The following is a 14,149-nucleotide window of genomic DNA, read 5'->3' as shown; positions in this document are numbered from 1 at the left end:
TTACCTAGCCACACTATGCTTAATGTTCAGAAATCTACTTTTCAGATTTGGGGTTTGTTTCACTGGGCATCTGGCACATGATCGATGCACTAAAATACCATTTGAAAAGAAAGACTTAAGAGCCTTATGGCTCAAGAAATCCTAAACGTAAGGCAGAAAGTATCTGCATACTGTGATTAACAGAACGATTTCAGCGATGTGGATTTTTTAAAACTTCCATTGAGAGCCGATGCCACTGTTACTGATTGTTCTTCTATACCCACTAGGGTGGTGGTAAAAATTGTTAAATAGCGAAAATAATCTACAGATGACTGACAATACTGATTCAAAGTTAACTTACAACATTGTTTTAATAAAGGGCAGGGCCCTGCTAGCCTGATGTCAATGTTGTCCTTTTAACACATTCAGTATCTGCAACACCTAATGGGAATCTTTTCTTCTAATTTACATATCTACCTTATAAACAGGATTTTCAGAAAGTTACTATATATGTTAATTATATATAAATGTATTATATATTTATTATATAACATATGTGTGTGTGTGTGTGTTATATATTATATAACATATGTGTGTGTGTATACACACACACACACACATATATATATACATGGAGACTTGAAAAAAGGAATGCTAATGAAATTACAGCTTAGTATAAGATACCCAAAACACAAAAGAAAGCTGTTGTTGACCTAGCTGGAAAATATAACTCACTCTTCAGATTGCATGAGAAATAATGAGGTCAAAGTTGACAGATAAGGCTTAACACTACATTTTAAGGGCAGCCTTTTAAAAAAAAGTACCAAAAACTGCAATGAACACGATTTCATGTTTTAACTTCTAACCGTACACCAGAGTTTCAAGGATATCATTACTGCAGTATATTTCTGTGGAAATATCTCCACCAATTTTGCAGCAGTTTATTAATCACTTAGGGAAAGAAAGTTTTCTAGGGTTGAAGTCTGGCACAAAGACTTTCGAGCCTGAGGTGAATGCAATTTTTCACTATATTATTAAAGGAAAAATAAGTGAATACTTTTCCACACTGGAACAGAATAAAAATGCACTTCTAAATCACTTTACAAAGCAGGAATGACCCCAACAGAAGCCACTGAGAGGTGACAGGTGCCTGCACTCTACATAAAACCTAAAACATGCCCGCTCCTTACCCACGGCGTCTTTAGCTTTCTTGTCCAAGTCTGCTCCTGAACAATGAGAGACAGCTTGATTTGGACATATACTTGTTTGAAAACAGGTTTAAGTTCTAAGCCAGTGGTGGAAATAAAAATTATCTACTGTCAAGCCCCATCTTTTTTTACTTTTTACTGAGTTACTCCAACTGGATCCAGTTTAATGAAAACCAAGACCTTCATTTTTAATGCCTGTATTAATTCCACCATTTTCATCAACCTCTAACGGCACGCTGGAAATAAGGGTACTGTTCTCGACACTGCCTTTGCAGTTCTGAAGCTCTTCACAATTATACTTTGTACTATTTATCTTCATGCCTTTTCAATGTGGTAGAAAAGTGATCTAAATAAAGCTGTCTAAAGGTATCGAGTAAACCCTGTGGCAGAGAAGGCTGAGAAGGAATGACCTCAGAGTCCTGATAGTTCCTGCAGCAGCCTTCAAACCTAGAAGCTCGATGCGGGTAGGAGTTCCATCAGTTTTCTTCACTGCTGCATCCCACTAGAATAGTGCCTGGGAGATGCTCAAGTTTGTGCAGCCAGTGAGTGATCACACAGGCATTGGTAGTAGTCCGTGCTAAATAATTCAAGGAAGGATAAAAGGGTAAAGAGAGGCTGGACCATTCCTTCTTTCGAAGGACTGCTTTTCAGTGAAATACGGCTTCCACCGCGAGCAGCATGCCTTAAATAAAAAGACTGAATACTCCTATGAGCAACCTGAAATACCGCAACAAAATGCCCCGAGGAGGCCTGGCACGAGATAAGCCCTCCCCTGTTGGGTCCTTCCCTTCATGGTCCCAGGATGCTCGGATGCCACTACTTCCTAGCGGGAATCGGACTGAGAGAAAGAAAAGGCACCGAGTCCATTCCCTAGAAGGCTGTCAAAATCTAAAAGTATTCAGAGCGCTCAACCCAGAAATCCTTCTAAATTCTAAGAAAACAAACTGATGGACACCTTTCGGGCCACAGAAGCATCAACAGATAAAAGACTGAGTTAATCTACACTGAATGGTGTATTTGCACACTGCTCCCACTATTGAGACACAGGTCATTTAACTTAACATGGAACAGTTTTAGTTTCTGAGTCTTTAAAGCTCCATGAAATTTGCCTTTGGTGTAGTAATAATAATCACTAAGTACTTAAAGTATGCTAAGGCTGAGTAATCCTTAAGTCAGACCTATGGGGTAGGCCTGCATTTCCCAGATGAGGAAGTTGGGTATCCAAGATGTTAAGTAGTTTGGCCAAGGCAAAGAGCTAACCACCAGGGTCTATTTGACTTAAGATCAAATACCTGGCTAAGTCACGCTTAGTATTAACAGGAGCAAAGAAGGCAGCATGTCTGAGGACTGGGTTGTGACACAGGCCACATGGGTCCTCGTCATACATCTATCTGGCGCTCCCCTCCAGTAAACCTCAGGGAAATCTCCCAGACCCAGTCTGGAACGTTCTTCTGTACCACGAAGCCGAACGAGGCCACAGGTACCAGAGTTCCTGAGGATCCTCAAGAGGCAGGGTAAGTCCAAGGTGGGGACCAGAGTTCTGCTTTTACTGGTTTTAGGAACCAGAGTCCTGATTAATATTTCATTTCTGAAAAGAACTCCTCTGCCTTAAAAGCTCCTTTCTAGCTGTGATATTCTGGGGAACATATATCTTGGGTCCAATGTTAATTTTTGCCCAGTTTTAGAAGATTTGGCATATATTTTTCTAGTATAAAATTATTTTTTAAAGTTAGCATAGAGTCTTGTATTTTACATCTTCACTTTTGTGAAACACTTGGACATACCAATAACCTGCCTGGTAAGTCCTTGGCTGTCCTTCGCAAGCAAGCTATAATCATTACAGTGTTCCTTTCATGTGAGAAAACCCAATTGTTTTCATAAGGCTCTGCTTTATAAAGGTTTATCAAAATTCCTTACGGTAAAAAAAGATGGGACCGCTTATGCTGAAAATCCCAGTTGGTTAACTCTTTACAGTCTTGCTTTCTTGGTGGTATTCTATATTCATTTTTACTCATCGTTCTGTGTCCGTCATGACAAGACAATTTGTCCCAAGATGTTTGTGTAGCTCCTGACTTATCTTTAAGCGCCTCTTGTCATCACCTCCTGCATACAGGGGGACAGCTGAATGAGCAGACGGGCTCAATCCACAGGCCTGTTATCTCAGAAATCTAACATTTTCTACTACAGGACTGGAAAGCCATATGAGCCATGAAGAGCTAGCTATTTTTTACATTAACCACTGCTATGTTGATTCAGCTCTAAAGATCCCAGACAAGGTTCCCACGTACAGATACTTCTCCACATTTCCACCACTGCTTTTAATTTGGCTTCGAACTACGTGTCTACTTTTACTAGTCTTCTACCAAACAAATTTTACATGCTATTGTCATTGTTAATTTCTTAAAAGCAAAAAAAGCGTGATAAGCATTTATTATTCACTAGGCCAATCACAAAACTACCTTTTAATGTTAAAAGAACAGCAAATAGTATGGTTATTTTACTAAACAAAGGCACTAATGTAGGCAGAGCACCTTTCTGCTTTGTTATTGGGTTTCTAAACACATCGCAAGAATTGCATTATTTCCCCTTCCCCAAAAACTCATTTCCAATTTGCTTGATGCTCCTTCACTGGTCCCTGAAAGAAACTACAGATATCTTTTAATTATAAGTCTTTGTCCCCACGCTCAAGCATGGGAATAGCGACTATTTCAGCATGTCTGTGTCGTTAAGACCATCAAATTCTTCACAGTATCTGATTTTCATCAAAAGTTTGCTAAGGAATTTTAGCTTAGAGAATTGCATTACATGCATGAAGGTATGTATGAAAGGCTCTCTGACTAAACTAAAAGTCATTCTTGCATACGGTGGCAATGATCCATGGATAAAAGATTCCCCCAACACCCAAATAGAATTATAGTGGTTTATTGTGTCTATTATTCCTGGATAATTGGAGTCACTCAAACACTTCAGCTGCAACATTAATGACTTAAAAAGAATCATCAGCTCCTCAGTGAAAACACCAAGATGGTTCTTTCTCTTAGAGAAACTCCAAGAAACTCAAAGTTTCTCAAAGAAAAACTCAGAGAAAATTAAAGTTAAAGAACTACTGCCTACCCAAATGCATGTTTTAAGTTAAAAATTGTGGGTAAGCTCAGGATGTAGTATTTCCCCACATTAATTCTAACCGTCATGCCGCATTTTAGCAGAGCTCTAGATTAAACTGATCATGTTTACGCGGGCATAACATTCTGTAAATTAATCAGTAGACATTAAAATACAGAGTGGGTTCCTAAATTCCACACTGAGTAAATGAAGATTTTCAGGCTCACCACATTAAACAAATCTCTTATTAAATACAAAGTCTTGAATGAATGATAAATATATGAAATGATTTCCTACACAGTTTTTTAAAAGAAACTCACTTTAAGGCGTTAGCCAAAAAAAGGTTTAAAAAATTCCAGTTATATAATGAACCACCTGCTTATCTAAAAATTTTATTTTAATAAATATACAGATAAAGAAAAATGGTACATTCACGCTAAGGTTTCACAAACTGTGGACACCTAGATTAAGAATGAGGCACTACAGATCGTTTTGGTCTACACCATCTAGCTGATAATGTGCTTTTGTGCCCTCAAGGGGGATCTGGGAAACTTTCAGAAGTGTTCCATGCGTGCAGTACCAACTGCAGGCCGAAGAACACCACCAGTCAAAGGTGAAAACAGCTCAATACCAAGGAACAAATACCACCAACTGACTGCTCCTGGTGGCTGCTGTAAAAAACAAAGCCCATCCCGGTGTCATTGAAAAAGGGGAAAAAGAGTTGAGTAAATAGAGGGTAAAGTTAAGCATTAGCTTTTAAATGAATCTGTGAGCTCTCATTATTAGTATTCAGCTACTCTACAGGAGCAGCCATCACAGCACAGAGGCAGAGTTAGGGAACTGCTGTCACCACAACTAAGACAGTCGTTCCTGCTGCAGAAGCGATGACAGGCCCGTGTTCCCAGCACAAGGCTACGCCGTTACCCTCAAGGAGTCTGTGGGTGAAGGAAGCCCCTCAGCAGCATCCTCCTTGATAACCTCCTAACAACACAAAACAAGAGTGTGGGTGAAAGGTGAGGGGGGCCGAGCCGTAGGGTGATGAATGAACATGGCACTAACACGACCACAGACAACACCGAAACCTGCGCGTGATTGGAGCGTCCCTCGGCGACACTTAAATTTTAAATAAACAGTTGAAGTTCTACGGCTTTTATCTTCTCACTTATAAAAATACGTTCACGGGAAATCTCTTTTTTTTTTTCCATTGTTAAACTGACCATTAGGAACACCTGGTAATTTACAACGTATTTTGTTCTGGATTGGATTCAATCACACATTTGAATAATTCCCTATCCTATTTAATTTCTGCCATTAGATTAAAATGCTCCTCCAATAGATCCTTGAACTTTTATACCATGGGGCTAGCATATATACGTGTACATGTGCATATATATACAGATACCATGTATGTATGTTTTCTTAAAAAGATATTAGAAATGAGCAGATGTAAAGGTTTAGTTTTTAAAGTTTTGGTAACAAACACTGCATTATAAGCCAGAAACTCTGGTTGTAAACAACTCAACATTTATTCCCTGAGGCTGCTAGTCATTTTCCTTCCATAGACATTTACCAGAAATAAAAACAAAACACATTTTATGTTAGTAATAGCTTATGTGTCTTAACGCTATTTATTAAGTAAGTTGCATTCTTTTGCTACAGAAAGGAAATAACCAAACTACTAGTGCTGTCTATGTGTCTTATTAGATTAATACTTTAGTTACCCTTTTTTATACTTACTAGGCCATTGCTTTGATCTCTGGGCAAATTCGTTTTTACTGATGGACGTGAGATGAGGTGTTGGGAGCCGCCAGGGTAATACCTTGGCGTGTAAAGGTAGGGGGCAAAGAATGGCTATGGAAAAAACACGTAACAAAAGAAGGGGATAAACAATTACAGAAATCAAAGTGTGATGAGATTTATCAAATGAAACTAACCAACAAAACACAACTCCAAATTTTGAATAATGCAAGTGACAAAACAAAAGAAAAAGTACCTTACTCACAGTCTGTCAGATATTAAACCCAAAGTTAAGACCAGTATTTAAAATTTCATATTGTTGATTTAATATAAGGTTTGTAAGCAACTGAAGTTTTGCACCTTACAATCTGACACAAGAGTCTCTTTTTAACATTTTTACGGGCTTACCATATGTCAGTTTCTAAGTGATTTACAAATATTAACTCACAATCTCTTTAAAAAAGCAGAATGGACTTTTAATAGAATACTGTTCTTTACAAAAAAAGATGAGCTTTAAGGAAGACCAAAAAAAAGTCTCAACGTATACAAGAACACCTAGCATGGATTCCAAGAATATTACTCCTAGAGCTTACTTTATATCCTACAGTTTAGAGTTTATCTCTTAAATGAGGTGTATTTATTAATGGGGAATCCATTGTTTAGTGAGATTTGTAACTACTGCCTTTATTTGTAGCCAACTTCACATAAACAGGAGACAGCAAATTATATGGGCTAAACATAAAGATTAAAACTCATTAAGCTTCATTACACTGAAATAACATCCTCCCCTACCTTTTAACTGCTGCCATTTAAGAAAATTGTTCTCTTTTAACTTTTAGACTGGAAACCTCAGATAACTAGAACAAATAATAACTAGATTTAAAAACATGAGAAAATTTTAAGTGTTTTTAAAATGATAAAATGCTATTAAAGCATCACATCAGCCTAGATGGTATGGTAAATTAAAATAAATAAATTTCTTGGTTTCAAAACCTCAACTGTCATCGACCGATCAATGAGCCATTTTGTGTGAAACTACAGCAGATTTTAAGACTGCTAAATAAAAAACCTGCATTTCAACACTGTTACCCCACAGTTAACTTTTATAAGTATGGACTACATTATAAAATGCTACTGATCTACCTTTTTCTCCCTGTCTGAATGAAAGAGTAGAATAACATTATTCACAGGACCTCTGTGAATAGTGCCCCTAATTACAGTTGAGCTTGAACAACACAGGGGTTAGGAGTGCTGACCCCTCCGAGGAGTCAAAAGTCTATGCATAACTTTTGACTTCCCCAAAACTTAACTACTAATAGCCTACCGGTGACCAGAACAATCAAATAACACATATTTTGCATGTTGTATGCATTATATACTGTTTTCTTATAATAAAGGAAGCTAGAGAAAAAAGTCATAAGGAAGAGAAGATACATTTACAGTACTGTGCTGTATTTATCAAAAAACAAAACAAAACAAAACACCAAAAACCCTCTTGGTGTGAGTGGATTCACACAGCTCAAACCCGTGTTGTTCAAGGGTCAACTGTACTTAGATGGCCAACATTTTTCAAAAACTGAAATTTTAATTTAAATTCTGGAACTCCTTCTTTGCCACATTTGTTCCAAACTTCACTGTCTTCCTAGCTCACGTGAAATTTATTTAGGCATGCAGTTGTTGGCTCCTAGTATTCCTATGAATACTAGCCTCTATGTTTTTCTCAAATTAAACTAAAGAGGGAGACAACAAAAATAAGAAACTGTAAGGGACCTTAGAGTATGGTTCCAGAAAGTACACAAGGAGGGTTCAATGCTCCATTTTCCAGTAGGAAATATTAGTATTTAAGATCATTAAGGTGGGTGTAGCTTGGGCTACTAACCTTGACAGGGTCTGTACACCACTGATACCCGTGCTTTCATCTTTTCAAGTAGAAAATTATCATATTTATACTAAGTAAACAATTATACATGACTGCCAAAACTTGAAATATAACTTTAGAAATGGGCCACCGGGCTGTTATTTGGCAATAACATCTGAATCCTACAAGCAGCATCTGCCATCATTATCTCATGCTTAAAAGCTGTAACACACATTAAATATGGGTTTACTAAACTACTGTGGAAATTCAAGATCACCATTGTTTTTAAATGCCAATGTAATTACACAAAACATAACAAATGCAACATTTCTTTATGAACAAATAGAGAAACAGCTCCCTTCGTAGCACAGGACAGTCACTGATGACCCTGTGGAGTTCACTTTCTTATAAAAACAAAAAGCATCTCTAACATTCAGACTCCATTGAGATCTAGAACCCGGCCAAGTGAAAAATTCTTTTGATTTTTAAAAAATCATGTCCTTTAAATTCCACCTTGACATTTTTCCTATTTTAAAGCTGAAGTGCCATTTCAAAACAATAATAGAATCCACAGCAGAAAACTTCTGATATTTCCCCCAAACAAGTTCTTAAAATTGAGGATTCCCAGCACTCTCTTACCCTGTTGTAGAATGGATGCTGGGGTCCCGTCATCCCACTGTAATAGCTGCTGTGAGGCTGTGGAGACACGACCCCACCTGCAAACGGTCCGTTGAAGGACGTAGAAGAAGAACAGACAGACGGAGGCTGACTGTAGCCTGACGGTGGCCTTGGAGGAGCTTCGTGTAAAGGCAGCGGGGGGTATGCAAGTCCGCCGATATTAATCTGGTCCCTCGCAGCACGAACATCTGAAAGATTAAATGATACCCCAGAAGGCAAAAGAAAACGGGACTTTAGTGATTAGTCCAACTATCACCTCCTTCTTCGGTTACCAGACAGAGACATGCTTTTTTCACTTGCCAAGAATTCCAACTGGCTTAAAGGAGACAGGAAATCTTGGCTCGGAAAACCGTGTCCGTAGTCATTCCAGAGAGGAAAAACCCAACTAGTTTGCATTAAAGCTTTTGTCACCATTTGAAAAGTCACCATCTGGATTCTTCTCTTCAGTTACCAGAGCAATAATTTTTTCTTTGACTTTTTAAGGTACTTGTGCTATTCTAACAATTGTTTATGATCCATTAAGTGTTACTATTAATAATTCACACCTGTCTGATATTAATGAATACAATGATCGCTAAGCTGTGGGCTTGCAAAGCATAGGACTCATCCATCTCTGAACAACCACAACCAATTCCATGGCCACACAACACACCTTGACATCAGCCTTATAACTAGTACCTAAAAAGAGAATGTACAAGTAGTCTCAGGCTCTCTCTTCACAACTCCCGGAAAACTCAAAGGCGGGTCAGCAGTGCCACACCAAAGATAATGTGTCTCGATAAAGATTTTGTGTGTGTGCATGTGCATGTAGCGGTGCCTCAAGGACAAGTGAAATGATTCCAAAACTTCAACGTCACTATCCTCAATTTCCAGTCCACAAATTTCAGTTAAAATTTAGATAACCATATTTTGCCCCCTCGGATAAACACTCCTATATTAAGCTTGGTCACAGAAAAATTACAATGGGCTGACATCTTAATTTTTTTTTTTTTACATTTATTTATTTTTAGAGACAGAGAGAAACAGAGCACAAGTGGGGGAGGGGCAGAGAGAGAAGAAGACACGGAATCCGAAGCAGGCTCCAGGCTCTGAGCTGTCAGCACAGAGCCTGACGCAGGGCTCGAACTCACAAACCGTGAGATCATGCCCTGAGTCGAAGTCAGATGCCTAACCGACTGAGCCACCCAGGCACCCCATAATGGGCTGACATCTTAAAATGGTGACTATATCTCAAAATCTGACTCTAAAGCAGTTAAGTCAGGTGTGTGGGTTCTCATGAAAACTATTAGAATAAAGTGAATTTAATAAATAACATTACTTAACATTTTCTAAGGAATGTCAAGATTCTTCATCCTCAACTGCACAAATTCTCCTGTGTAGTGCTTGGTTCAGTATTCCCTGGTATCTCATGGAGCAAGAGAAACCTGCATCGCTAAGTTAGAAATGGGAAACATTTTGAGGACTTCAGATAAGAAAAATTAAACTTACTACCAATACCCACCTGCAATAATTTCCCGTAGTTTGGGGTCTAGGTTTACAGTGCATGGCAAAAAGGTTTTTACGTCTCGAGCCACAAGAACCGGGGTCCTTGAAGACAAGAACACTTCAAAGTTTCTTATATCTCCATCTATTTCAAGCAGTGGCTCAACATCTTTAGTTGTTGGAATATTCTTTGATATCCTTCAACAAGAAACAAATGGAAAAGGTCATTAATGTCACTATTAGAAAGGAAAATTCTACATGTAACTTAAAATCTATTCATAAAAATAAATAACACATTACACATCATAAAAAAATTTTAAGGACAAAAAAATTTGCAGTTACAAAATGACTAAGATAACAAGTGTGAGGTCAGAATTAGAACGCCTTTGGCCACAGGCAGGACTCGGGCTAGGGAACAGGAAAGAAAGCAGGTTTTTCAGGCTCTTCACATGTGGATGAGGACCTTTTGGTGAAGGTTAAAGGAGTTACCATTTTACACACAGCAGAGCAAGCCTCAGACAAATGAGCCAGCCCGCCCAAAGCCACGCAACTGGGCAAGAGAAGTTGACCAGCTCTTGACCCCACATTTATTATGGAATCCCACCGTCCTTAGCTTGCAAAGAAAAGAAGTAAATGATAATTTTTAAATAAATTACATACACTAGAAAAAAGTTAGTACAGGTTTTTCCTGTTTCAAAAAAGGTTTTATTTTCTATTTCTTTACTGCTCAGACCCAATCCTGGGCTAGTAGCCAAATATTAAAAGCCATCCGAGGGAAAGCCCAGGGAACAAAATTAGCAAACAAGAAAAGACAGGGTGCTGGGGAGGACACAAGGACAAGGATTTTGTGTTAATGAGCCTCAGGGAGTCCCTTGCACGGACTCACGCACACCTGCACAAAACAGAAGAACCCTCTGATGGGATTACTTTTTAATAAATTAAAATGGCATTCAAAGTGATCAGCGATATATTTTAAATGAAATGAAAAACCTAGGAGAATGGTTACAAAGACTCATTTGCAGAAGTGGCCAAGATCTCAGAGTTTTAAACAGTTAAAAAGGTAGTTCATCTGTTTCAGGAGTGGAACATAAAATACTAAGAAGGGAAGCTAGAAAGATTTAGATAAAAACACACAGCTGACAAGTCACATGAAACAAATTAACTGAATTTTAATGCCAGCTCTGCTTAAACTTGAATGTGAACAGTGTTCTCAATATGATGAACAATACTGCTGTTCACAAGCCAACAGTCTACTGCTGGTTTCCAGATTGAAGTCTCGATTCTAACCTTTTGAGCTCAATACATTAAACTCTTCCACTGAAAGAGATATTTATGTAAATGATAATCTTTTGGCAATGGGCCACTAAAATCATATGTGTCTTTATTTTTCAGATATTTTTCCAAAGGTTAGTATTTAAAGAATTTAAGTAACTTCACTTTTCAATTAAGAGTGAATTTGAATTTCCAGTATTATGAATCATGGGAATTAAAGTTGCCAGCAGTTAAATGGCCCACAGAAAGCATTATAAAGCCTCAGGCAGCAATGAGCTCCTAGTAAGTTTAAATGCAATTTCTTTCTATGCTACCAATCTAGCAATACTTGTTAATGCCAACGGCAATGTAAGTTAAAGGCATTTTGATTACAAATGACAGTGGTTTATAGAAAGTCCGTATTAATTCCCTGGCAGAAATTACATAAGCCATTCAAATCACTTGCATTCAAAATGAGGTCTTAAATTACATGGGGGAAAAATTTCTATTTTAAATCAAAATATAAACAGGTTCTAAAAGCATAATTTATGAAGAAGGCATGATTTGTCACACTTTACCTAAAAGTAGCTGCCTGATAATGTCATTATTTAATCCTAGAAGGTTAAAAAGAAGACAAAATTCCTTCAAAAACTTAGAGAACACTCTTAACTGCCTCACAATTTTATTACCTTAAGACAAATTCAACCCCTACTGGGCTCAAATACATTCGATCAGTGAATGCCCATTTATTAAATAACGCTCTATGCACAGAGCACTTTTGAGATTCCGGGATGGAGGTGGAACACAGACAGAAAACAGCTCCTCAGCACCGCCGCCAATGGGTGTGAAACAAAAGACGGAAGTGAAGTCCACATGTGTGGAAAGACCACTGAAAACCCAGAACGCCTCAGGAGCTAACTACGCTCTCTTGTTCGGTCTTGACCCCGCGAATTCCTACTCCCCCTTTGTCTCGACCCAACTCCCCGCCTCTTCAAGCAAGTCTTTCCCAAGAGCAGACCCTCGTAGCACATTTACTTTCCTGCACACCACATATCCCAACCGGAATTTGATAATCATTAGTGGAATTATTTTGTTGATGTCTATTCCCCCTCTAGACCGTAAGTTCCTTTAAAGCTTGGAAGAGGTTCAGTTTTGTTCACTATTGTATCTCCAGGGCCTAGAGCAGAATACTGTCACATCACTTTTGCTTAATAAATATTTGTAGAACGAATACAAAGAAAAAATGCATTGTTCCCAAAGAGCTCTATTCTTCTGTAATAATTTTCACTGTAATTACACTTTCTGATATTGAAAAGAGATTTACGCTTGGAAAAGAGTAGGTTGATCCACTTAAGAGTTCATTTTCATACGTGGTGTGAAATGTGGGTCCAACTTCATTCTTTGGCACGTAGAGATCTAGTCGTCCCAGCACCATTTGTGGAAGAAACCATTCTTTCCCCCATGAAATGGGCTTGGCACCCTCGTCAAAGCTCAAGCAGCCCACAGATGTATCAGTTTATTTCTGAATGTTCAATTCTATTTCTTTGGTCTATCTCCCCATTCTTAGGCCAGTGCCTCATTGTTTTGATCACCGTAGGTCTGTAGTAAGTTTTGAAATTGAGAAGTGTGAGTCCTCCAACTTTCTTCTTTTTCAAGAAGAATCTTTTCAAGATTGTTTTGGCTATTTGGGATGCTTTGCAATTTCATGTGAATCTGAGAATCAGGTTTCCATTTCTGCAAAACAAGGCTATTTTGGTAGGGATTGTATTAAATCTGTAGATCACTTTGGGTAGTTCTGACATCTTAATAGTCAGTCTTCCCATTGATGAACATGAGATATATTTCCATTTAGATTTTTTTAGATCTTCTTTAATTTAGCAATTCATAGTTTTCATTGTACAAGCCTTTAACCTTGTTGGTTACATTTATTCCTGGGGGTGGGGGGCAGGGGCGCCTGGGTGGCTCAGTCGGTTAAGTGTCCAACTCTGGCTCAGGTCATGATCTGGCAGTTCGTGAGCTCAAGCCCCGTGACGGGCTCTGTGCTGACAGCTCAGAGCCTGGAGCCTGCTTCAGATTCCGTGTCTCCCTCTCTCTCTGCCCCTCCCCTGCTCATGCTCTGTCTCTCTCTGTCTCTCAAAAATAAATAAACATTAAAAATATTTTTCTTAATTATTTCTGGGTATTTTATTCTTTTAGATGCAATAGTAAATTTAATTGCTTTCTTCTTCTTCTGCTTCTGCTTCTTTTTCAGTAGGCTCCCCACCCAGTGTGGTGTCCAACACAGGGCTTGAACTCACAGACCCTGAGACCAAGACCTGAGCTGAGATCAAGAGTTGGATGCTTAACCAAGTGAGCCCCCAGGCACCCCAAGAATTGCTTTGTTAATTTCCTTTCAGATAGTTCACTGCCGAGGTACAGAAACACAAATGATATTGTGATCTGTAGCCTGCAACTTTGTTGAACTTATTAGCTCTAGCAGCTTTCTTGTGGATTCCTTGAGATTTTCTATATACAGGATCACATCATTTGCGATTGCAGATAGTGTTATTTCTTCCTTTCCAATTTGGATCCTTTTCCTCCTGCTTTTTGTCCAATTGCACTCACTAATCTTCCAGTATAATAGTGAACAGTGGTAGTGAAAGTGGGTGTCTGAGTCAGCTACAGGCTGCTATACCAAAATATCATAGACTGGGTGATTTAAAAAACATTTATTTCTTACAGTTCTTGGAGTATGGAAGTCTGAGATCATGGTGCCAGCACAGTCAGGTTCTGATGAGAACCCTCTCCCTGGTTTGCAGCTAACTGTCTCTTCTTGTAAGGACACTAATCCCAGGACTCTACCCTCATGACCTCA

The 14,149-nt window shown here is 38.5% G+C and overlaps 1 protein-coding gene across 6 annotated transcripts in view; it reads right to left on the bottom strand.

Moving 5' to 3' along the window:
• Positions 1 to 14,149, bottom strand: part of KIDINS220 (kinase D interacting substrate 220) — a 95,239-nt gene that overhangs the window by 14,455 nt on the left and 66,635 nt on the right. For 4 of the 6 annotated variants that reach the window (XM_042933728.1, XM_042933730.1, XM_042933729.1 and 1 more), the window contains exons 23-25: positions 10,064 to 10,242; positions 8,524 to 8,750; positions 6,027 to 6,140 (exon numbers count right to left, since the gene is read on the bottom strand). In XM_042933728.1, coding sequence (XP_042789662.1) covers positions 6,027 to 6,140; positions 8,524 to 8,750; positions 10,064 to 10,242 — 520 coding nt within the window. The remainder of the gene's footprint in view (positions 1 to 6,026; positions 6,141 to 8,523; positions 8,751 to 10,063; positions 10,243 to 14,149) is intronic. The other 2 variants (XM_042933732.1, XM_042933733.1) reach the window with 1 other exon arrangement.

The sequence above is a fragment of the Panthera leo genome, chromosome A3, assembly GCF_018350215.1.
Source record: "Panthera leo isolate Ple1 chromosome A3, P.leo_Ple1_pat1.1, whole genome shotgun sequence".
Taxonomy (NCBI): Eukaryota; Metazoa; Chordata; class Mammalia; order Carnivora; family Felidae; genus Panthera; species Panthera leo.
Note: the sequence above shows the minus strand (reverse complement) of the source record. Positions and strands in the feature narration are given on the sequence as shown.